The sequence below is a fragment of the Pantherophis guttatus genome, chromosome 10 (genome assembly GCF_059756535.1).
Source record: "Pantherophis guttatus breed Tessera chromosome 10, ASM5975653v1, whole genome shotgun sequence".
Lineage (NCBI taxonomy): Eukaryota > Metazoa > Chordata > Lepidosauria > Squamata > Colubridae > Pantherophis > Pantherophis guttatus.
In genome coordinates, this window is record NC_142072.1 from 17,265,334 (window position 1) to 17,288,692 (window position 23,359).

General features: G+C 44.0%; 1 protein-coding gene across 2 annotated transcripts in view; it reads left to right on the forward strand.

Annotated features, from left to right (window-relative positions):
* Window positions 1-6,034, forward strand: part of LIN28A (lin-28 RNA binding posttranscriptional regulator A) — a 105,258-nt gene extending 99,224 nt beyond the window's left edge. For both annotated transcript variants that reach the window (XM_034413548.3, XM_034413547.3), the window contains one exon: window positions 2,056-6,034. In XM_034413548.3, coding sequence (XP_034269439.1) covers window positions 2,056-2,269 — 214 coding nt within the window. In that variant the 3' untranslated portion in view covers window positions 2,270-6,034. The remainder of the gene's footprint in view (window positions 1-2,055) is intronic.
* The last annotated feature ends 17,325 nt before the right edge of the window (window positions 6,035-23,359 follow it).

The following is a 23,359-nucleotide window of genomic DNA, read 5'->3' on the forward strand; positions in this document are numbered from 1 at the left end:
TAGCATAATAAGAGGTTAAGTTTAGGCCTTTTTGCTAGCAGCTTGCATGAACTCGGACCACTTGCTCATTTAAGAGTTTAGTGCAGCGGTCACCAACTGGTGGTCCGTGAGAAAATTTTGGTGGTCCGCAAGAAAAATTATCTGCATTTTTTATATTGCACTAAATCAGGGGTCCTCAAACTATGGCCCCTGGGCCGGATACGTGCAATGAACGCTTGTGTTGCTGCAGAAAGTCTCCCCCTTTGGGGTCTTTCTGTGTGGGTCGGAGTGGGGCGGAAATTCTGACTTGGGGTCTGCTTCAGCTTCCTGGTGTGGGTCTTTGGGCAAAGGCTGGAGGGAAGTGCTGCTGGTGGCGAAGAACCGGAGGGCCTTGTTCCAGTGGGACTGCATCATGGCCTGGAACTGGTTGACCATCTCAACCCGCTGAGCCTCCAGGCGCCGGTACCTGACCTTGCACTCCCGCAGAGGTCTTCCCTCTGCTTGGAAAGCTTATGCTCGTAGTCCAGCTGTTTTGCCAACTCTTTCTCATGGTGGCTGCTTAGCTCCAACAACTGCTTCCTGTTGGGGCCCTAAGGAGCCTGGGCGAGCAGGCGAGGAGTAGTTAGGAGGGGAGGGGTGAGTAGAGGCCGGTGAGGTGCCCCTCAACATGACATCAACTTGGCCAAGCCCATCCAGTCACATGACCATCTGGCCACGCCCACCCACCCAGCCAGTCATTAGGCAGATCATATTAGTAGTCTGTGGGATTTAAAATTATGAATTTAGTGGTCCCTGAAGTCCAAAAGGTTGGGGACCCCTGGTTTAGTGTGTGCATAAACCCATGAGATGGGGTGAGCCTTACTGACTGAAACACAAGCCTTTAGGCTATACCAGGGGTCTGCAACCTTAAACACTCAAAGAGCCATTTGGACCTGTTTCCCACAGAAAAGAAAACACCGGGAGCCACAAAACCCTTCCTGTCCCTGACTATTTCTGGATTGGCCACAAAACTAGCATATGTAGTTGAATTAAACATTCTGTTTTCTTCTGAAACTTTTCTTTTCTTGGGTTTATCCATGGTTGGCCTACCGGGGGTTGAAAAGCTCAGTACATCGCATGCCGGTGGGTGTCGCACATTGGCGGTTGCGATGCATATTTTGAGTGACAGGGAGCCGCAGCAGAGGGGTGAAAGAGCCACATGCGGCTCCAGAGCCACAGGTTGCTGACCCCTGGCCTACACCCTTGGTTGATTCAGGGTCGTCTCTTCTTCCTGGCCCTCTAATATCTTAAACGGGCACCAGACTATTTAAGAATCCACTTCTTCTACCAACATAATACAGTTGGGAGGATGGATGCATGGAACAGCGGTGCTTTTATTGCTGAATTATAGCCCACTTGCTGAGGAATGTCCCAACACGCCTGAAGGCCAACAAAAATCTCTCCCGCTTGTCTGGTTGGGAAACCAGATGTTCTTAACATGTTTTCAGATAACATTTTCCCATCAGTTGCAAGCTTGCAAAACCAAAACCGAAAGTTTATGATAGGCATAGTCCAAAACATCTGGACATGGGCAGGAGACTGCCGCATGTCTTATCTTTGCTTTTCCACAATTGTTGAAAAAAAAGTCTTTATTAATAGGAATAGGGGGAGTTCCCCCTAGTGGTTGAAAAAGACTTATGCATTCTTTTAATTCATCCAATTTTTGAAGATCTATCTCTGGGAAAGTTGCTGGATCTCCCTTTATTACTCTCCCTTGAGGGAGCAATTGGTTCATTGAAGCAGAGTGTGTGTGTGTGTGAGAGAGAGGGGGAGGGAGAGACAGAGAGAGAGAGAATCTGAAAAATGATGGGAGTGTTGTTGATATTTCTTTGACTTCCCGGTCTAGCCTATAGCTATGAGGTTTCCTTTACTGATATCAGCCAAGGTCACCAGGGCTCTGCTACCTAGGTTTAACACAGAATGATATAATTCTCCTCCTTTGCTTTGGCTAGGTTGTGGAGATACACACAGCTACAGCTTTCCTGGAATAACCCTCCTGCTTTCCCCTCCATCTTGTTTTCCTCTTTTTTCCCCCAGATGCTACAACTGTGGTGGCCTGGATCATCATGCCAAAGAATGCAAGCTCCCTCCTCAGCCTAAGAAATGCCACTTCTGCCAAAGCATCGCCCACATGGTGGCCAACTGCCCGATCAAAACGCAGCAGTCACCCAGTTCTCAGGGAAAACCCACATACTTCCGGGAGGAGGAAGAAATGCACAGCTCACCCTTTCTTCCCGAAACCAGGGAATGATCTCTGGAAATCCGTAGGAAATCTGCCCAGTTGACCGGCTTCAGGGCATCAAGTCAGCCAAAATGGGAGCAGAGAACAGCATGGGCTCCAAGCTATGGGTGAACAAGCACTGGGCAGGAGAGCAGCAGCTTTTATCTTTAGCAAAGGCAAAAACTTGAGTGGAAGTGGGGGGGGAGAACCCTTTTTCTCCTTTTAGTGGGTGTGGAATCTGAGGAATCAAGATCAAGAAAATGCAAAAACCAAAAACTGAAGTTATGGATCTCAGGATGCGTTTGTACTTGAGTTAAGTGTGTCTGTGTGTGTGTGTGTGTATGTCATTTCCACACATCGACAAGAGCATTGGAATACAAATAAGATAACTGGCAGGGCCCCCTCTCTAAGACAATCTGAGGCTCAAGGAAATCCCACCTTAGAAGTCTGTAGTGAAACCGACTCCCCAAACTGCCTGCTCCCTGCTCTCTTAACAGAAAATAACTGAATCCCCTCCTTTTTCATATCTGACCTGGGATTCTTTTGTTGTTGGGGAAAAGTAAGAGCCACATGCTTTTAGATGTTTATGGGACCTGAAGGAGCATTGGCAGGCGCAGGAGTCCGATTTCTGCCAAAACAAACCTGAAGGATTAGATCTGTTTACTGTAGCTACTGTGCCATGCAGTAATATAGCCATGCTCCTTCCTGCATGTGCTTGTTTGGCTAATTCAGATGTTTAACACACACACACACACACACACACACACACACACACACACACACACATCATACAAACACATAGACACAGAAATGCAAATTTGGCATATATCAAATATTGCCATCCATGCGACCTACATATTTTTCATTCTCTAAATAGAGTACAAGGCTTCTAAGTTTAAAGATGTTTTTACTTTGTCCAGCCCACTCATCAGATAAAAACCGCTGCTCCTTTGCCCAGTTTAACTTCTGTAGCTCTGCCTTTAATTTATTTTGTTCCCGCGGACAGCTGGACTTGCCGTGTGAAAAGCCGGAGGGAGGGTGGGTGGACCCTCTCTGCTCTGAAGCCGTGATGTGAAAATCTGCACTACGATGTGCGTGAATGACGTATCTTTGGGTTTGTTTATTTTGTTATTTTGCTTTTCCTTGGGGGGAGGGGAGGGGAAATGTTCCCTTGTTTTAAAAGTATAAATATTCCGTTTTGTATTTTTGTATATTTTAAACTTTTAAGAGGAAAAAAAAAAGGAAGGAAAAAAAAACAAACAACGACACGATTCTGCAATTTATTCTCAGGTATTCTCACACATCTCAGGGATGGAAGAATCTTGGCAGCTCTGGGGCTGAATGGATCAACGTTTAACAGCACAAAGAATAAGAAAGCCTCTGTTTAAAAAAATTTTTTTTTTAGCTTTAACAATCTCTGTGTGTGATGAGTGCATTGATGTTTCTAAATGCTGTATTTTAGTAGATTTCTTCTTTTCCCTTTTTTTGGATATAAGTGAAGGTAAAAGGATTTGTGGCACAGTTCAGAGGAAAGTCTCCACGTAGAGATACTTCTGCGGGGCTTCCCCCCAAAGTTGCATCAGCTAAAGGCTTCTCTGAGGACTGCCCGTGGACCAACAAGCCAAAGGGAAGGATAGCCCTCAGCTGTGCATAATATTGGTGATGCAATTTATACCCTAGGATAGTTTTGGTGCCTGATAGGATCTCCTCCTCTGCTCCACCTATCCTTGAGCCTTTTGACATTGACCATTTCTGCATCTCATCTCTAGCAGAATTCCTTGTTCATGCATTTTAGAGTCAAGACCCATATGATCCTTTACCTGTCAGTTTGATGTAATGTTCAGATTCTGAAAGTCTTAAGAAGCTGGGATAGGAAAGGGGAGAATCTGCAAATTGGTCAGAAAACTTTGACACCTCTTGAAAGTAGAGAAATGTACTTGCTGTGTCAGGCACATCAGCAGACACTTCCACTCATCCAGGTCAGGATGTCTTATATTCCAAGCCCCATGAATTATTTGAGATAGACAAAAAAAAAATAAAAAAAAAATCCATCTCTCCTTTCCATATTTTTGTCAGGAAAAGAAAAGAGAAATTATATTTCATTTGCTGCCTTCTCACTCTTGCCCCAAACCCATAGTTTAAGGATGTCATTTCACTCTGCTGAATAGTAGGACTTGCCTGCTGGAGGTGATATTGCAAGCAGGACGGGAGCTGCAAAGATGGAGAGTTAGGTTGGTTAGGCAGCAAGCGAGAGCATGTAATACTGCAGATGTTGATAAATCATAGCTGTATTAGCTATGCTGGCTGGGACACTGAATTGTATTTTGGAGCACCCAAGTTCCCAGTTTTCTTCTCTGCTCATCTTAGGAAGTTGTGTAGGATCTGCTGTTTGATATCAAAGTAAATAGTTTTCTTGCAGCTACTAAGGTGTGAATTTAGTACGCAGCACTCTTAAAAACATTTAAGTGGAGCAGCGAAAACTAAAGGTGTTTTGGGGACTTACAGAACTGAGCAATACAATTCAAGAGATGCCGAACAACTTAAAAACTTCCATATAATTCCTCCCCCTGACTCACCCATCACAGAAATCATGGCAGTGACATGGTGAGAAATATGCAGGTGGTTAATTTTGATAATGTTGCTGTGAAGAAACTACTGTATCTACCTCAGGATCATTTTTGATGACAATAGGCGTCAAATACAATAGAACCCATTAGGGAAGTTACTTTGCTCTAGATTGGTCAAAGAACGAATGCTTCCCTAGGCTGTGCCCAAAATTTAGATTGTGGCACCTTGTAGTTTTGTATCTGCTTTTTATTAAGAAGAAAAGGAAGGAGAAGCGACACTTGTTCCTCTTTCTAGATGTTTAGTCTGTGTAAATATCTCATGTAAAGTTGTCTGATTTCTTCCCAATTTCTTCTTGGATTATTGTTTACAAACTTAAGAAAAATAGCCAAAGCAGGGGGTTGTATTTGCACCAGAGAAATGGGGGTAGGATTCCCTCTTTGTACTTTATTGTAATTCTGCCAAGTAAGAACTGGTGAAGACCCCTCTCCCCATCTCTCTTGTAACTGCTGAGATCATTGGATTTCTGGAGAACGGTGATTTATCTGTAAGAGCAATGAATAGAACGGAAAAATCATGTTTTGAAACTCATTGTAGTGAGGTTGGATAGCATCGGCGGTAACTTTTCGTTGCTCTTTTTTCAAAAAATGGGAAGGTGTGAGATTTTGGACGTTGAAAGAAATGTCTTTGGCTTGGTCTTCTTACAAATAAATTGCTGTCTGGCACAAGGAATGAGAATACAATTTGGAGAGTGGTGGACACTATGCATAAAGAGTAAATGGTGTGAATGGCAGGCAGGGTAAAGCCATGTCCGCGCTCAGGGTCATTGTGGTGTGAGGGAATTTGAATGTACTAGGGCTTGGGTAGGTGGGTGGGTGGGTAACCATTTCTTGCATGGCTCCATGTTTGTGTCCTGCAAGACAAAACGAATGTAACTCCATGTTTACTGCTAGTAACCAAAGCTTGTTTTGTGTTAAACTCTTGAATTTTAATTAAGTGGATAGGTGGGTGGGAGGGAAGGGGTGGCAATAACATGGCGATTGTTGGGTTCTTTTTGGGGGGGGGGAATGTCTTGGCTGCAGGACTTTGTCCAAATAAGCAGCTTTCCTGCTGATTTATGTCTTGCAGTGACATCGGAAATCCCCAACACTGCATCTCTCTCTCTCCCCGTTCCCATTTTTATACCAATTATGGAAAATGTTGGAAATGAATAAAGTTGATGGATAACCATGTGCTGTGTCTCCCTTCTTTTCAGCAAACAAAATCTTCCTTTGGGTCAAGACAATGGGCCTTATTTATAGGGCCGTGATGGCAAACCTAAGGCACGCATGCCAGAGGTGACATGTAGCGAGCGCTCTCTCTGATGGCATACCAGCCATCACCCCAGTTCAACTCCACTGTTCATGTGCGCATGCGTCCCACTGGCCAGCTGGTCATCGGGTCTCTACCGAGCATGCGCCGGGGGGGGCGTGTGCGGGGGGCCTCATGCACAAGTGCGAGGTGTGTGGGGGGTGCGCACATGCATGGGGATGGGGTGTATGCATGGGGGCGACATGCGCAGGGGTGTTGCATGTGTGGGGATGGGGTGCAAGCGCATTATATTTTGGAGGTTCGGGGGCATTCACGAGTGCGCACCTACACTTTGGGCACTCGGTCCAGAAAAGGTTAGCCATCACTTATAGGGTGGTGAATCTTTTAGACACCGAGTGCCAAAAAGATTGTGCGAAAACATTGCACCTGCACACGCTCATCGAGGCCGCACTCTGGAAAAGCTGAACTTCCAGGTTCTAGCGCACATGAGCTCTGGTGGCTCAGCAGACTAATTAACATCCACTTACATCTGTTGCCTGCAATTACTGCAAGTTCAAATCTCACCAGGCTCAAGGTTGACTCAGCCTTCCATCTTTTCTAAGGTAGGTAAAATGAGGACCCAGATTATGGGGGCAATAAAATGACTTTGTATAAATATACAAAAGTATGAAGGCTATTGCTTAACGCATTGTAAGCTGCCCTGAGTCTCCAGAGAAGGGCGGCATATAAATCAAATTTTAAAAAAACAAACGTGTGCCTGACGATCAGCTGGCTGGCATGCATGTGCCAACCAGTTTTTAGCACTGCTGTGTGTGTGCTGGGATCACGCTCTGGAAAAACTGAACTTCCAGGTTCTGGTGCGCATGCCAGCCGGCACACATACACATACTGCTTTTCGGCACTGCCGCACATGCAAAGGACAGCTGATTGTCACACATGCGCGCCAGAAACCCGAAATACAAACAGGCATGGCTTCGCGTGCCACTTCAGGAACACGTGCCATAGGTTCGCCATCACGGTTATAGGGCATACATAAATGGATAAGCTGGGATGGGAAGCTAAAAGTCTGGTGTGAATTCCAAAATCAATTAATTTAGAAAATTTATATATATGCCCGGTCACCTTAAATACATACCTTGTATAGCCCACAACCAACCGTGAAATATGCATTTTTTTAAAAACCCAAAAATAAGTGTAATTATATCAACCAAGGCATGATAAAAGAATGCAATGTAAAAATTATTAAAAGACTTTTAGTTGCAAGCAATCTCTGATCATTCGGGAATTCAGTGAACTCCCTCCTGTATTCTCAGTTGACATCTGAGAAGTTTACGGTAAATGACAAAAATCCTTATGGCATTTAAAGGCAGAAAAATATAGAAAGCCTTTCACTTGGCAGCCACCTAAGACTCAATTATCTTTGATATGTCGATACCAGTGGTGGGTTGCTACCAGTTCTCCCCGATTCGGGAGAGCCGGTAATGGAAATCTTCATAGGAGAATTGAATCTTCATTCAATTCGCTTTGAATTTCATTTGGGCTCTCCCCCCTGCCCCCGCAATGCAAACCGGTGGTAAAACTGATTAGAACCCACCACTGGTCTATTCATACTAAAGATAATTTGATATGTATAGACTTCAACTCCCAGAATTCCCCAGCCATTTGTCTTGAGAGAAAATCCCGGCCTTTGAGGCTCTGAAGGCCTAACAAAATGGCTGCCAGACTCATCTGAGATTGTGTGATGTTAGCACAGGGATGGAGAACATTTTGGGCTTAGCATGTCAAAATGTTCAGAAAATGCCTACCTTGACACACACTCTCTCACAAACACACAAAAGAAACAATTGTCTACTCTCCCCCTTCCCCCCCCCAAAAAATCTAGGCCACCCTGAACAGCCGCACTTGGGATCACCACCAAGTCTGGGCCTAAAATAGAGGATCTGTTTTACTCTTAAATCCCAGTATGGGCAGATGTAAAAGAAAGGAGGATGTCTTTAGCAGAGATAGGCTAGATCTGCTACCAAAATGACATTTGGGGGTGGGGAGGAAACATGGTTTAATTCCAAATCAAGGCATGCACAAGCAACTCTTGACAGACACCTTCCTAATTTACATGAGTATAAGGGTGAGGGTGGAGATGGAATTATAAAGCACAGTTGAACTTGCAAAATTCTGTTTCTATAGCTAATAACACTCTAGTAACTTTTGAGTCTGCCTTTGGCATGGATTTCATGAATTGATCTATGTAATGAAGTGACAGCAGCAAAAACAGTTGAAATGTCTTCTTGGTCTTAAAGGACCAGGTTAGCTTCCCTCCCCAAATAATAGCTCTAGAAGATGCAGGCAACCATCAGTGAGGCAGTAGAGCCTTTATTTACTCTTTAGGTATTCAGCTTCCTCCTGCAACTCTTTGTTTCTTGAACCCTTTGATTTTATCAGTACGTAATTCTACACCCTTTTCCTATTCTCAGCTGTGCCCGGTGGCACTTACTACTACTCCCCATTAGAAGCTCCCCACACTGGCTGTGTTTGAGGAACATAAAATTAGTTTTCTGGTGAGACTTCCAATGACGGAACAATTCAGCTGCTGGCCAGGATCCCAGAGTGACACACCTGGGAACTGTCAACAGATGTCACACCTTTGCAACCGGATCTTTTCCAGCAGCTGGGAAGCAAAGGAACAGAAGGTAAAAACCTTCGCTACAGCAATGAAGCGGTGAGGTTCACCTTGGTCAAACAGGCTGCGAGTGTGAAGCGTGGCAGCCTCGGCTCATTCATTTCTTTCCAATGACCTCAGGATGGGGAGCCAGGCACCCCTTTTACCCACATTTGCCTCACTGACTAAGAAGGTGGGCTTCAGGAGGCAGCCGCCTGGCCTGGAGTCAAGATGTGAACGTGGCCTCAAAGAACTTCATAACTCAAGAAATGAGGATAAAAACGGTCCCAGTTTGGTGGGAGAAACTGTCCATCACAACTACAGCATGGACAAAGGAAGGAAGGAAGACGGGAAGCAAAAAATCGTTGAAGGGTGAGTGTCCAGGAAAGGCCCAGAGATGCCTCTACACAAAATTCTCTAACCCGCCTCCTATCTGTCGGATTACAAATCTTAATTCCCCAGTCAACATGGTCCAGGGATATGGGAATTATAATTCAACTTCTGAAAAGCAACAGGCTGGGGATACAGTTGGCTGGTTTGAGTGTATTTGTTTCCAGCGTTGTATTTGCAAAAGATTTTTAAATTAATGATTGAACTGACCCATTTCCTGGAACTGCAGTACAGATAGTCCATGATCAACAGTTTGTTTAGTGATTGAAGTTTACAACTGCACTGAAAAAAGTGACTGTTTTTCACACGTATGACTTGTTACAGCATCCCCATGGTCACATGATTAAAATCCAGACACTTGGCAACTGACTCACATTTATGACGGCTGCAGTGTCCCGGAATCATGCGATCTCCTTTTGTAACCTTTTAACAAGTAAAGTCAATGGGGCAGGCAGATTCACTTAACGACTGTGACAAGAAAGGTCATTAAATGGGGCAAAACCTACTTAAGAAATGTCTCACCTAACAGAAATTTTGGGCTCAATTGTTGTAAGTCAAGGACTACCTGTTTATATTACAAACTAATCTAATTTTATATGACAAAAGTCACCAACATCTACCCCTCCACCCCACAGCATACATATCTCATGTCTAGTATGCCCTGCAGATGCAGCCTCTAGATTCTTAACTAATCTTGTTAAATGCAGTGTGTTTGTAAACATAACCTGGAAACTCATAATGGGACTACTAGTGCATCCTGATATTATTACTCTAATTGTGAAATGATGGGAGTGAAAAAAAAAGTGAAGTGGAATCTTCATATGCAAAATAGTCCCAAAGTAGTTCCAGGCATCCTTGGATAAAATGTGTAAACTTTTATTGAAATTTGAAACAGAAGAAAAACAAGTAAATGCATGATGAAGTGAGCTGAGCATTTTGGCTATAATACAGAGAAGGAATAATGGGAAAATATGTGGTTGAAAGGATTGAAATTTAGACTATATTATAACCTTAAACAGAATTTATAAAAATGGTGTACTGTGCTTCAAATTTATGTTGGAAACATGTACAGCATTTTTCTCTTATCATGCGTGGTGGACATGAAAAAAAAGCTAGAAAAATCTGGATTCAAATGCATTTACTGATTCAGAGGATTTTAGATATCAATATATAATTCAGATCAGACATCTTTCTTTTGGATTGATGGACAAACACTTGCAAAAAAGTAATGGAAATTTGTTTTTATGTATAATAACTGCTGTGAGATTTCTGTATGCACAGAGATGGAAACAATTGGCCCTACCACAATGGAGGAATGGTTGGTGAAGATAACTTGCCCAATAATTTGATGTTATTGAAACTTGATTCCTGGCTTGGCAGTTCTCAGACATTCAGGAATCCTAAAGTTCTGACTTTGGATGTGTTTATTGCCTGAATGCCAAAGAAAGACAAAAGTCTGATGTTTGTTCTTGAATACACAACACCTGAACTGTGGCTCTAAGTGAGGCATGGATTTGTTCATGAGCATTAAGCTCAAATCCTGTTTGATTGATTGAAAGTATTGACTCAGCCTTCCATCCTTCCCAAGTGGGTAAAAGGAGGACCCAGATTGTTGGGGGAACGATGCTGACTCTGTAAACCATTTAAAGAGGGCTGTAAAGCACTGTGAAGCAATATATAAGTCTAAGTGCTATTGCTATCAGGAGCCCTGGTGGCACAGTGGTTAGAATGCAGTATTGCAAACTAATTCTGCCCACTGCCAGCAGTTCGACTCTGATCGGCTCAAGGTTGATTCAGCCTTCCATCCTTCCGAGGTGGGTAAAATGAGGACCCAGATTGTTGGGGGCAATAGGCTGACTCTGTAAACCACTTAGAGAGAGCTGTAAAGCACTATGAAGCAGTATATAAGTCTAAGGGCTATTGCTATTGCTATTCAAGCTACCTCTTATTTTATAAAAAAAATAGGAAATGCCATAATTAAAGCCCCCCCTTTTGGTTAACACACTATTCCTTAGACTTGTATTGTTCTTCATTGCTTTCACTGTCCCCATTGTCTTGATGGTGAGGGGACATCATTGCTGTCATTTTCAATTGCAGAAATAATGCTTTATAATATAATAACTCACTGATATGGGAGGAGAAATTAGGAGTGGTGAAATTAAACTCTGCTGTCTCTTTGGTCTCTGGTTTGCAGGCCTTATACTGACTACTCATTCTTTTTTAAAAAAACAAAATTATTTGTGTAATAAATGAGTACTGCATGTTTCAAACAATGCATGAACTGAGCATATATGTTTTCATACAAGTTTTTGGCAGCTTAATTTTTTCTTAAAAGAACATGCAGGGTTCCAATTCTGTGAAAGATGCTAATACACACATTGCTACTTTAACCTCAAGGAAAGTAGAGGTAATCCTTGACTTACAGCCATTCGTTCAGTGACTGTTCCAACGACACTGAAAAAAATGACCTACTACCAGTACTTTCACTTACAACCAATGCAGAATCTGTATGGTCATGTGATCAAAATTTGGGTGCTTGGCAATCAGTATGTATTTACAACAGTTACAGTATCCAATGGGATTGCCATTTGCAACCTTCCCACTTGGCTTCTGGCAAGCAAAGTGAATGGGAGGAGCTTAACAGGTTAACAGAGTTGGAAAGGACCTTGTAGGTCATCTAGTCCAACCCCCCGCCCAAGCAGGAGACCCTGAACCAGGGGTGAAATGCTCCCGGTTCAGACCGGATCGCCCGATCCGGTAGCGATGGCGGCGGGTGGTTCGGAGAACCGGTAGCAAAAATCCCTGCGCCTCCGCCACCATGCCCAGCTGAGCCGTACGATCAGAGGCTTTTTTTTTTTAACTTTTAAAAGCATTTTTTCTACAACCTCTTCCGACGGAAAAATGTTTTTAAAAGTAAAAAAAAAGCGCCTCTAATGATCGCGCGGCTCAGCTGGGATCGTCAGAGGCTTTTCAAAGCATTTTTTTCTGCAACCTCTTGGCCGAAGAGGTGGTTAAAAAAAATGTTTTGAAAAGTCTCTGACGATCCCAGCTGAGTTGCCTGATCGGCAAAGGCTTTTCAAAGCATTAGAAAAAATGCTTTGAAAAGCTAAAAAAAAAAAAGTTGGCCATGCCCACCCAGTCACATTACACCCTCCCCACCAAGTCATGCCCACAGAACAGGTAGTAACAAATTTTACATTTCACCCCTGCCCTGAACCATTTCTGAGAGATGGCAGTCTAGTCTCTTCTTAAAAGCTTCCAGTGATGAAGCTCCCACAACTTCTGAAGGCAACTTCTGTCCCATTGGTTGATCTCCCTGTCAGAAAATTTCTCATTATTTCTAGGTTGAATCTCTCCTTGATCCGTTTCCATCCATTATTCCTTGTCTGGCCTTCAGGTGCTTTGGAAAATAGCTTGACCCCCTCCTCTCTGTAGCAGCCCCTCAAATATCGGAACCCTGCTATCATGTCTCCCCTGGTCCTTCTCTTCACTAGACCAGCCTTGCCCAGTTCTTGCAACTGTTCTTCATATGTTTTAGCCACCAGTCCCCTAACAACTAACAACTGCATGATTCACTTAGCAGCTGCAATGATTCACTTAACAACCATGGCAAAAAGTCATAAAATTGGGAACGACTCACTTAACAACAGAAATTCTGGCCTCAAATGGTGGTCATAAGTCCAGAATTACCCATACTGCATTTCAAAGCAATGTGTGCAGTTCTTCTTTGAAACAAAGAAAGCCTGCACTTGAAAAAGTAAACAGATTCCTTTTAAAATCTAGCTTTAAATAATTGCCATCATCTTGCTTTTCAATTATGTAACCTCTGGAATATTTTTAGGCATCAATTTATTTTTCCAAACCGGTTTTCTGGAACAGTTTTCTTGTTATACGCCACTTGGTGGCTTCCAAATTTCAGCAGGGAATTGAAATTCAGGGACAAATTCATAATGGATGAAGGGAAGGAACAAAATAGTTCATTGAAGCCCCCTCCTCTCCACCTTAGTTGCTAACTCTGGCTCTAAACAAGCCTGATAGTTACTGAATAGCCGAAGTCTGATGACAAATGTTGATTTGATTCAGCATCCGTGACAAAGCGAATGTCGCCAGCGTGTCTGCAAGAGTTCAGCTACCTTTATTGCTCTCCTTTGCACTTTGAAAAATGCTAACAATGTGCCACTGGCCATGTTGCCAGGGCATTATGGGACTTGGAATCCGAGATGCCCAGAGGCTACTAAGTTCAGAAAAGTTGGCGTAAGCACTTTTGATTGTTTCAGGAAACAGGCAGTAGCTGAGTCACTGCATGGACCTTAGAGGGATCATCTTTCAGATTCTATTTTGGTTTCTACCCCAAGGCATTTTTGGGGGGTGCTGTTTTACTTCCCCTTTTGCCTGTGATCAGTCTTCCCTGCACTTCAGCCTGGCTTCTGCAATCCTTTGGAATCCATTCGGTCACCTAACTCCAGTCTTGAGAATGTCAGAATTTTGCGCTCAAAATGTATTTAAATTATTTACAAGGATAGCTTGTCTATCCTGCTCAACAGTGGAGGATTCTCATTTGGCGCCATAAAAGATGAAAGCGTGCGGTGAAAATGAAGAGAGCAAAATAAGCAGGAATTAAATGCGCACCCAGCCAACAGCAAATAATAACAACAGCAGAATTAATAGTATGACCTTATATCAGTCTTAAAATATATGTGCTGGAATGAGGAAATACAAAATGCTTTCTCTGCAGGAAATGTCATAAAATAGGGCTACTGCATACAGGTAGTCCTCGATTTACGACCACAATGGAGCCCAACGTTTCTACTGCTAAGTGAGACATTTGTTAAGTGAGTTCTGTCCCATTTTACAACCTTTCTTGCCACAGTTGTTAAGTGAATCAACTGCACTTGTTAAAATAGTACCACCGCTGTTAAGCGGATCCAGCTTCCCCATTGACTTTGCTTGTCAGAAGGTTGCAAAAGGGGATCAGATGACCCCCCCCACGACACTGCAAGTGTCGTAAGTATGAGTCGATTGCTAAACATCTGAATTTTGATCACGTGACCAGAGAGATGCTGCAAGGATTGTAAGTGTGAAAAATGTTCATCAGTCACTTTCTTTTTAGGGCCATTGTAAATTTGAATGGTCACTAAATGAACTGTTGTAAGTCAAGGACTCCCTGTACCGAAAACTACCCCCTACCGTGACATTTTGGTGTGGTAGCTAAGATACTGGACTAGAAGACTGAATTCTAGCTTTCCCTTTGGCATAAAAACTAGTGTACAGCTAGTTTTCAACTTAAAACCATGTGACTGTTCGAAATCATAATGGCACTGAAAAAAAGGGGAGTTATGAACTGTTTTTTAGACAACCGTTACAGCTTTACCCTTGGTTACGTGATTGGCAACAGGCATATATTTATGAGGGTTGAAATATTCTGGGGTCACGTCAGGGGTGAAATGCTCCCAGTTCGGACTGGACTGAGAGGCTTTTTTTTGTCCTTTTAAAAGCATTTTTTCTACAACCTCTTTGGCCGAAGAGGCTGTAGAAAAAAATGCTTTTAAAAGCCTCTGTTGATCCCAGCTGAGTTGCCTCATCATCAGAGGCTTTTAAAAGCATTTTTTTCTGCAACCTCTTCGGCCAAAGAGGTTGTAGAAAAAATGCTTTTAAAAGGACAAAAAAAAAAAGTTGGCCACGCCCACCCAGTCACATTAAACCCCACCACCACCAAGCCTCACCCACAGAACTGATAGTAACAAATTTTACATTTCACCACTGGGTTACTTGATCCTCTTTTGTTACCTTCTGATGAGCAAAAGTCAGTGGGGAAGCCAGATTCACTTAACAACTGTATTACTAACTTAACAATTGCACTGATTCACTTAACAACTGTGACAAGGCAGGTTGTAAAATGGGGAAATGTTGGACTGAATAGTCATAAGTCAAGGACTACCTGTAATGGTTTATGGAAATGACTTTGGGAGACAGGAGGGAGAGCCACAGATTGGACAACCAGTGTGTAAAAGACATCTCAACCTACAGAAGGAGGGAAAGTGTGGTAAGCATCTCAGCAGGGACCCTCCGTAGTTTTCCGGAGAGTAAAGGAAAAGAGGGGAGAAGGGATCTTGGAGGTCTTCTAGTCCAGCCCCCTGCTCAAGCAGGAAACCCTATACCAGTGATGGCTAACCTTTTCTGGACCGAGTGCCCAAAGCACACGCATGCCTGAACTCCCAAAATGCAATGCATGCACGACCCCGTGCATGCACCTTACCCCGTGCATGCACACGTGCCCCCCACACACATACCCTGCCCCTGCGCATGCACAGCAGAGACCCGAAGACCAGCTGGCCAGCAGGAGGCTCATGTACATGTGCAGTGAACCTGAACTCGCGTGTCCACAGAGAGGGCGCTGCGTGCCACCTCTGGCACGGGTGTCATAGGTTCGCCATCCCGGCCCTATACCATTTCAGACAAATAGCTGTCCAATCTCTTCTTAAAACCCTCCAGAAATGGAGAAGGAAAGGAAGGAAGGAAGGAAGGAAGGAAGGAAGGAAGACTCAGGGGTTCTGGTAAAAACTGTAGTTCAGTAATAAGGATGGGAGGGAGGGAGGGAGGAAGGAAGGAGAGGAGGAAGGGAAGGAAGGAAGGAGGGAGGGGGGAAGGAGGAAGGAAAGGAGGGAGGGGGAAGGAGGGAGGGTGGGAGGAGGAAAGGAAGGAAGGAGGAAAGGAAGGAAGGAAGACTCGGGAGTTCTGGTAAAAACTGTAGTTCAGCAATAAGGATGGGAGGGAGGGAGGGAGGGAGGGAGGGAGGGAGGAAGGAAGGAAGGAAGGAAGACTCAGGGGTTCTGGTAAAAACTGTAGTTCAGTAATAAGGATGGGAGGGAGGGAGGGAGGAAGGAAGGAGAGGAGGAAGGGAAGGAAGGAGGGAGGGAGGAAGGAGGGAGGAAGGGAGGGAGGGGGAAGGAGGGAAGGTGGGAGGAAGGAAGGAAGGAAGGAGGAAAGGAAGGAAGGAAGACTCGGGAGTTCTGGTAAAAACTGTAGTTCAGCAATAAGGATGGGAGGGAGGGAGGGAGGGAGGGAGGAAGGAAGGAAGGAAGGAAGGAAGGAAGGAAGGAAGGAAGGAAGGAAGGAAGGAAAGGAAGGAAGGAAGGAAGGAAGGACGGAATACCTCCAGCCTTGCAAGATTCAGCGAATGTAACTTCACAATAAAGGCAGAGCTCATCTTCCCAGCTGTGCTTCTTGTCTTGACTGCTTCACAGGCTGAGTGGCTTCGTCGTACTTTAATCGTAGCTTTATTTATCTTTTAGGATACCAGCTAGAGGGGAGAAAGTACTACAGCGTTCGAGGTAGGAGCTCTTGGCTCTTGACTTATGACATACTGCAAAGCATACATAAACACACATGGACGAGAGAGAGTAAGCCACAATTGGCTGGGCTCATTACAGATGCCCCTGAACCAGTGTGGCTGGGTTCATCAAGCCAAGCCAACCACATTCATTCTTAGTCTACTCTACTGGTAGAGAGAGAGAGAGAGAGAGAGAGAAACTTGCCCTTGGCAATCTGAAGCAAAAATTAAGCCGGTTGATGCTGCCCAGAGCAACACAACCTACCATCCTTGCGCTGCATCCTCGCTGGAGCTATGTCTTTTAAGAGCGGGAACCCCAAATACTCGGAAAGCGCCAGGTTGACGGTCTCTAACAGGAAGAGGTATTAAAGCAAAGATGGACCACTGAGCTAACAGCCGTTATGATCTCTCTACTTTCCCTAAATTCAAGGCTTTGTTTTAACCTTTTTTTCCTCCAGAGCAAGGGAGAAGGATGTGCGCTCTGCCCGTGGGAAGCGTGTTGCTGCAGACTCCTCGGCCTTCAAGAAGCGGCAGAAGTCAACCTCAAAGGTCAGCCTTACTGCTTTCCGAAGCAGATTGCACTGGAAAAAAAAAATGTTTTCTTTGCTGGGAACTTTGGGAGGTGGAGGGTGGTTGGTATATCCATCCAGCACGGCATTTGTCAACTTCGGCAACTTGAAGACGGGAAGACTTCCTGTCCCAGAATTCCCCAGCCAACGTGCTGGTTGGGGGATTCTGGGAGTTGAAGTCCCGACAAATCTTAAAAGATGCTGAAAGCTGAGGAACATTTCTCCAGGAGCTGCAGAGCACGCCAGTTTGTTTCTGACCTTCTCCCTGCCTGCCGGGATGCAATCTTTTAATTCTTACCTTTTAACAATCTTTTTACAATTTTTACATGTTTACAAATTTTAATGTTTTAGGCTTCGACTTTTTAGACCCCCTTAGGCACATGTTGAGTTGTTCTGTAGGTTTAGAAAAATTCATGGGTTACTTTCCCTGAACAAGAGTGCCCTCTACTGAGAGCAGAGTGTAACTGTAGGGAGCTGGGCCTTCGAACAATGTACAAGTACTTCCTTTTAATATATGCTGTGATAGTATCTTAACACACTGTTAGCAGGTGTTTATATTGATTATCCTGATCGTAGTCAGGATGACCGGATCTCTCTTCTTTCAATGCACCTTTCATTCATTATCAAAGTCTTTCTCTGCTTCTCTGACCATTTGGCTGGCTGCAAATTTAACTGAGCATCATAAAATCGAATATTTGCTACAGGCAGTCCCTAACTTAACCACCACAATTGAGCCCAACATTTCTGTTGCTAATCAAGACATTTGCTAGGTGAATTTCATCCCATTTTATGACCTTTCTTGCCACAGTTGTTAAGTGAATCACTGCAATTTTAAGTTAGTAACATGGTTGTTAAGTGAATCTGGCTTCCCCATTGACTATACTTGTCAGAAGGTCACAAAAGGGAGTCACATGACCACGGGACACTGCAACCGTCATAAATAGGAACCAGTTGCCAAGCCTCTAAATTTTGATCATAGGGATGCTGCAATGGCCATACGTGGGGAAAAGGGCCGTAAGTCATTTTTTCCAGTGCCGTTATAACATTGAACGGTCACTAAATAAACTGTTGAAAGTTGAGGACTATCTGTACTTTTAAGAACACAGGACAGAAGTGAGCAAATCCACATTAAAGCAGAAACTGGTTTTTCAGATGCACCACTCGGCTTCGGTTTGTGATCCAGTAACTTCAAAAAGAGAATAGGAAGGGAAGACTGTCTGACTATATAAGTGTTTTCACTATAAGATTCGGATGAAAGTTTTAATTTGAATGATTCAGAAGTCTTGCAAAGCCTGTCCTGCTTAACTTAAGAACAATCTGTGGGTATACAAGGAGTGGTGCTCAAAACCTCTTTGATGCATTCGATTAGCTCTTGCAAAGTTTGCAGAAATTATTGTGCTTTTCTTTAGCAACGTAAATGAGAAAACTTCATCCCAGCACTTCTAAAGCAAAACGGGGGCTTTTGAGATATTCTTCCAACCAGGAGCAAACTCGGAGAAATTACAACAGAAAGTGAAAATCAAGAGATTTGCAGAAGAGTTGTTGCAAAATCTTTCAGGCAGAAAAAAACAAGATTGCATAAAAATATCCTAGGTTTTCAATACCCTAAAGAACCATTAAAAAGGGCGCACGGGGTTGCTTTGCTCTATCTATGGCACTCTTGGTGGCACTGCCAGTGTCAGATGGAAGCGGAACCTGTTGGGGTGGTTACAGAGCCACTGAGTTCTCTTCCTTCCTCCCAAAGCTGTGGAAGGGTGTGTTACTAACTAATTCAGCTCAAAGTCATTTTAATGAAGCTCTCAAAATGGTTAATAAATCTCCCTCCCCTACCCTCACCGCTCTGCTTTTGTTAGAGGGAAGTGCATAGGCCTAAAAAAACCTTGAGTGCTTGTCATTCCTGGCTTGAAGCCAGACTTGCCAGCTTAGGGGAAAATCACCTGAGCCAAATGAAGTCTACCTCACAGCTCAGTGAAGGGGCATGTGTAGACGGAAATTGGCTCTGGATAGAGCTGAGAAAACATTCCTGTATAAAATGTGGGAGAGGCAGCGACACTCAGGGCAGATAATATGAGCTAGATCTATAAATATGTGTCTGTGTCGTATCTGACTGAACACTCCCTGAGTAAGGTGGGCCCTTCTGAGGGAAGACTTGGCAAGCGTTTTTATATAGTGAGCAGGTCCTCCTGCTTTGCATACAGCTTGTTGCGCATTCAGTTTTCTGCATCCTCTTAGAACAGGGGTGTCAAACCGAAGGCCCGGGGGCCAGATACGGCCCACGGGGTACTTAGATCTGGCCCACGGGGCCACCCTGGAAACAGCAAAGAACTGATCCGCGGTGTTTCTGCCAGCGAAAACGGGCTCCCGAGCTCCATTTTCGGCTGCCACAGCCTCCTGCAACCCTCTGCCCGCGAAAACGGAGCTCGGGAGTCCGTTTTCGCTGGCAGAGCGGTCGGGCCGCCCCAGGCGCCCCTGACAGGAGTGACGTCGAGCTGGCTACACCCTCTTGCCCCCACCCCCCGAGGTCAAACACAACCTGATGCGGCCCTCAATGAAATCGAGTTTAATGCCCCTGCTCTAGAAAGAACTTTGTTTCCTAGACAGTATAGATCAGCCTTTTTAGATCTGAGATAATCAGTGCTCTAGCAAAAGAGGGTGAACTTGGGTAGACGGGGTGCTGGTAGTAGATTACATTGTACCCCATAACTGCTTGGCTACAGGGCCTCTAGAAAAACTGGGCTCCATGCAGTGGTGAAATGTAAAATTTGTTACTACCGATTCTGTGGGCGTGGCTTGGTGGTGGTGGGGTAATGTGACTGGGTGGGCGTGGCCAACTTTTTTTTTTTTTTACTTTTAAAAGTAGAGGTTTTTAAAAGCAGGTTGCAGGAAAAAAATGCTCTTAAAAGCCTCTGACGATCCCAGCTGAGCCGCGCAATCATCAGAGGCTTTTTTTTTACTTTTAAAAGCATTTTTTCAGCTGAAGAGGTTGTAGAAAAAATACTTTTAAAAGTAAAAAAAAACCAGCCTCTGAAGATCGCGTGGCTCAGCTGGACATGGGGGAGGCAGGGATTTTTGCTACTGGTTCTCTGAACCACCCGCCGCCATCGCTACCGGATCGGGTGATCCGGTCCAAACCGGGAGCATTTCACTCCTGGCTCCATGCCAGCAAGGCCTTCATGGCTTCTGATTATGGCAAGTGAAGTCCAACATACTTTTGAAAGGAACTAGGCTACAGAAGGTTGGCTCCAGGCAGTTATTTTACACCATATACTATATCCAATGAGATCGGCTGCCAAGCATATTATTGGCTGTCCAAACCCAGGGGCAGTTCCTTGCTCCCAACATCATCCTTGTCCAGCTTCTCTTTTCCAATTTCTCCATCCTATTCCCACCCCCGCCCCCACCCCCCCACAAATCTTTTTCACTTGTGTTTCTGAGATGATGCAATATTTTGAGCAATAAACTAATCTGATGATCTGGATTCACCCAACACAGTCATACGCAAAAAAGGTAAAATCAGGTTAAATGTATATTAAATATATGTATAGATTCTAAGTCATTCAGGTCATGACCTGGTTAAACGTAGCATGTCTGAATGTAGTTATTAGGTTTCTAAGTATTTTGGTTAAGTGCATTGAATGGATACAGCATCCATTTCCACAAATTTCTTTTGGGCTGCTTTATTTCCCAAATTTTAATCTTCTAATGCAGAGGTGTCAAACTCGCGGGCCATGGGCCGGATGCGTCACACACTGGCCACCCCCACCTCCGTTTTACAGAAGGGAGGGAAAGTCGCGATACGTCATGTGACAACAACGTGATGATGCGAGTTTGACACCCTTGTTCTAATGCTTCTGTTGGAGGTATCTGAAATAATCATAACCTGTTACCCTCCATCCACATTTCTTCTTCATTTTTAAATTTATCTGGTCTATTCCACAGCTCTGTAAGATCTGAACTTTTCAACCAGAAGTAGCGGAAACTCTCACTTACTCTTCAGAATGTCATAGTCCTTGACTTATGACCATAAATGAACCCAGAATTACAGTCGTAAGTCATAGCAGTTGTTAAGTGGATCACCACATGACGTCTGTTTTTATGTGGTTTTTTTTTTGTAGTGGTCATTAAGTGAATCTATTTTTAACAATGGGTGATTTGCCAGAAATTGGAAGCAAATGCTGGAAACTGGCAAAACCCACTGAAAATCAGAGTGGTCGTAAGTCAAACACCATGTAACCAGACCTGATTTTTCAACCATTTTTATAGTGGTCATTAAAACAAATCTCAGGATCATAAATCTGAATCCACTTTCGCAAATGGGTGGGTTGGTTTTTTTTTTTTTTGCCAGAAACTGGCCAAAATTACGCCATAAATTGTGGTCACATGTAGATGAGATGCCTCAGCTAGTTGCAAATGTAGTATTTCAATTCACTTCAAATGCAGTCAAGTTCATATAATATTTAAAAAATATTAACATCCTATTAGTTTTTTAAAAAATCAAAGTACTGAAAATAAAAAGAAGTACCGTATTTTTTGGAGTATAAAACGCACCTTCCCCCCCACCCCAAAAAGAGGGTGAAAATCTGGGTGCATCTTATACTCTGAATGCCAGCTTCTCAAATTGAGGTTTCAGAGGCTGAAAAAAACATCAGAAACAAAGCTTCAGAAAAGAAGCCCCCAAACAGAGCTTCAGAGGCTTTTTTTCTGAAGCTCTGTTTCAGAGGCTTTCAGAGGCAAGAAAAGAAAGTTTTTTTCTGAAACGGGGTTTCAGAAGTTTCAGAGGCAGAAAAAAAAGCCAAAAAAAGCAAGGCACAGAGCTCACAACCAAGGAACCTCTTGCTAAAATTCACCTCTGGGAACAGTTAATTAGGGGTATTCCAGGTGGCCATCTACCCGCCAATAAGCTTTTTTCTTATTTTCCTCCCCAAAATCTAAGGTGCGTCTTATACTCCGAAAAATATGGTAAATAATTGACACCATGTTACCTGGGAGGACTCAGCATCCATTCTGGACCCCCAATCCTGCCATCACCTTCTCTTCCCCAACCCAGAAAAAAATAACAGGAGCAAAGAAATGAAAGAGTGAGCTAGTGAGAGAGACTTTGGGGCCTCACTTGGTTCCTTCTTACAGATTTTCTGCTGGGTTTTCTTCCCTCTGCCCCTGCCAGCTGTCCCAAAGTGGCACCCAAAGTGGAACTGCAATGCATTGACATGCCCCATGAGCAATGCTAGGCCTGGTGGCTCAGCAGACTGATAGCATTGTGATTAACACCAGCTGTCTGCAATTACTGTAAATTCGAATCTCACCAGGCTCAAGGTTGACTCAGCCTTCCATCCTTTCTAAGGTAGGTAAATTGAGGACCCAATTTGTGGGGGCAATAAGCTGACTTTGTATAAAATATACAAAAGTATGAAGGCTGTTGCTTAACGCCTGGTAAGCCGCCCTGAGTCTCCGGAGAAGGGCGGTATATACATCAAATTAAATAAATAAATAAATAAATAATGAGCAAAATCCCACCTTTTTCTGCAGGGGGTAAAAAGGACACCCCCCCCAGCACGATGGTATGGCCAAGGGCTCCTAACCCAGACCCTGCCATGTTTGGGAGGCAGCTGGCTCACCTGGGGGCAGTTACAGTTACAGGTATGTGTGGCAGCTGAACTCTCCAAAGGTGTGTGTGGAATTGGAGCAAGAAGATGCTTATTATCTAGTTTCCTGCTACCTCAGCAGCTCCTCTGGGTAGGGCGCCCCTGAGCTGTTTTTCAGTCACTGGAGTTGGCCCTGAGGGTAGGCATGGCTGCTATCCAGGCATGCTTCATCTGCTGCAGGAGAAACCACCCACTTCCTGGCCTGGCAAAGGGGCCAAGGAGGATTATATAAAAGGAAGCAGAATAAAATTAGGGCAGCCATACATACGATAAATTCAGCTGCACGATAGCAGGTCTGCCCCGGGAACATTTTTACATAATTGGGGTTTTTTTAGTGCCATAGAACTTGAATTCGTGACAACTTTGACTTTAGCGTTAAGGCCCAGAAGCTAAGCTGTCAATCCTCATGACTGGAATGTAACTTAGATAGGATGGCAGCCAGAGTGTTTAGAAGAGGTGGGGCTCCTAAGCCCAGAATAGGGGCTTGGCCTCTTTTTCTGCCTTCCCTAATTTTCTACGCCCACTCAACCCATTTTATAATCTGTTTATGATTTAATTAAAATCTGTTCATTGTTGTTTCATACAAATAAATTCAACAAACAAACAAACAAACAAATAAACAAACATAGAAATAAAATAAAAACTGGGCCAGTTACA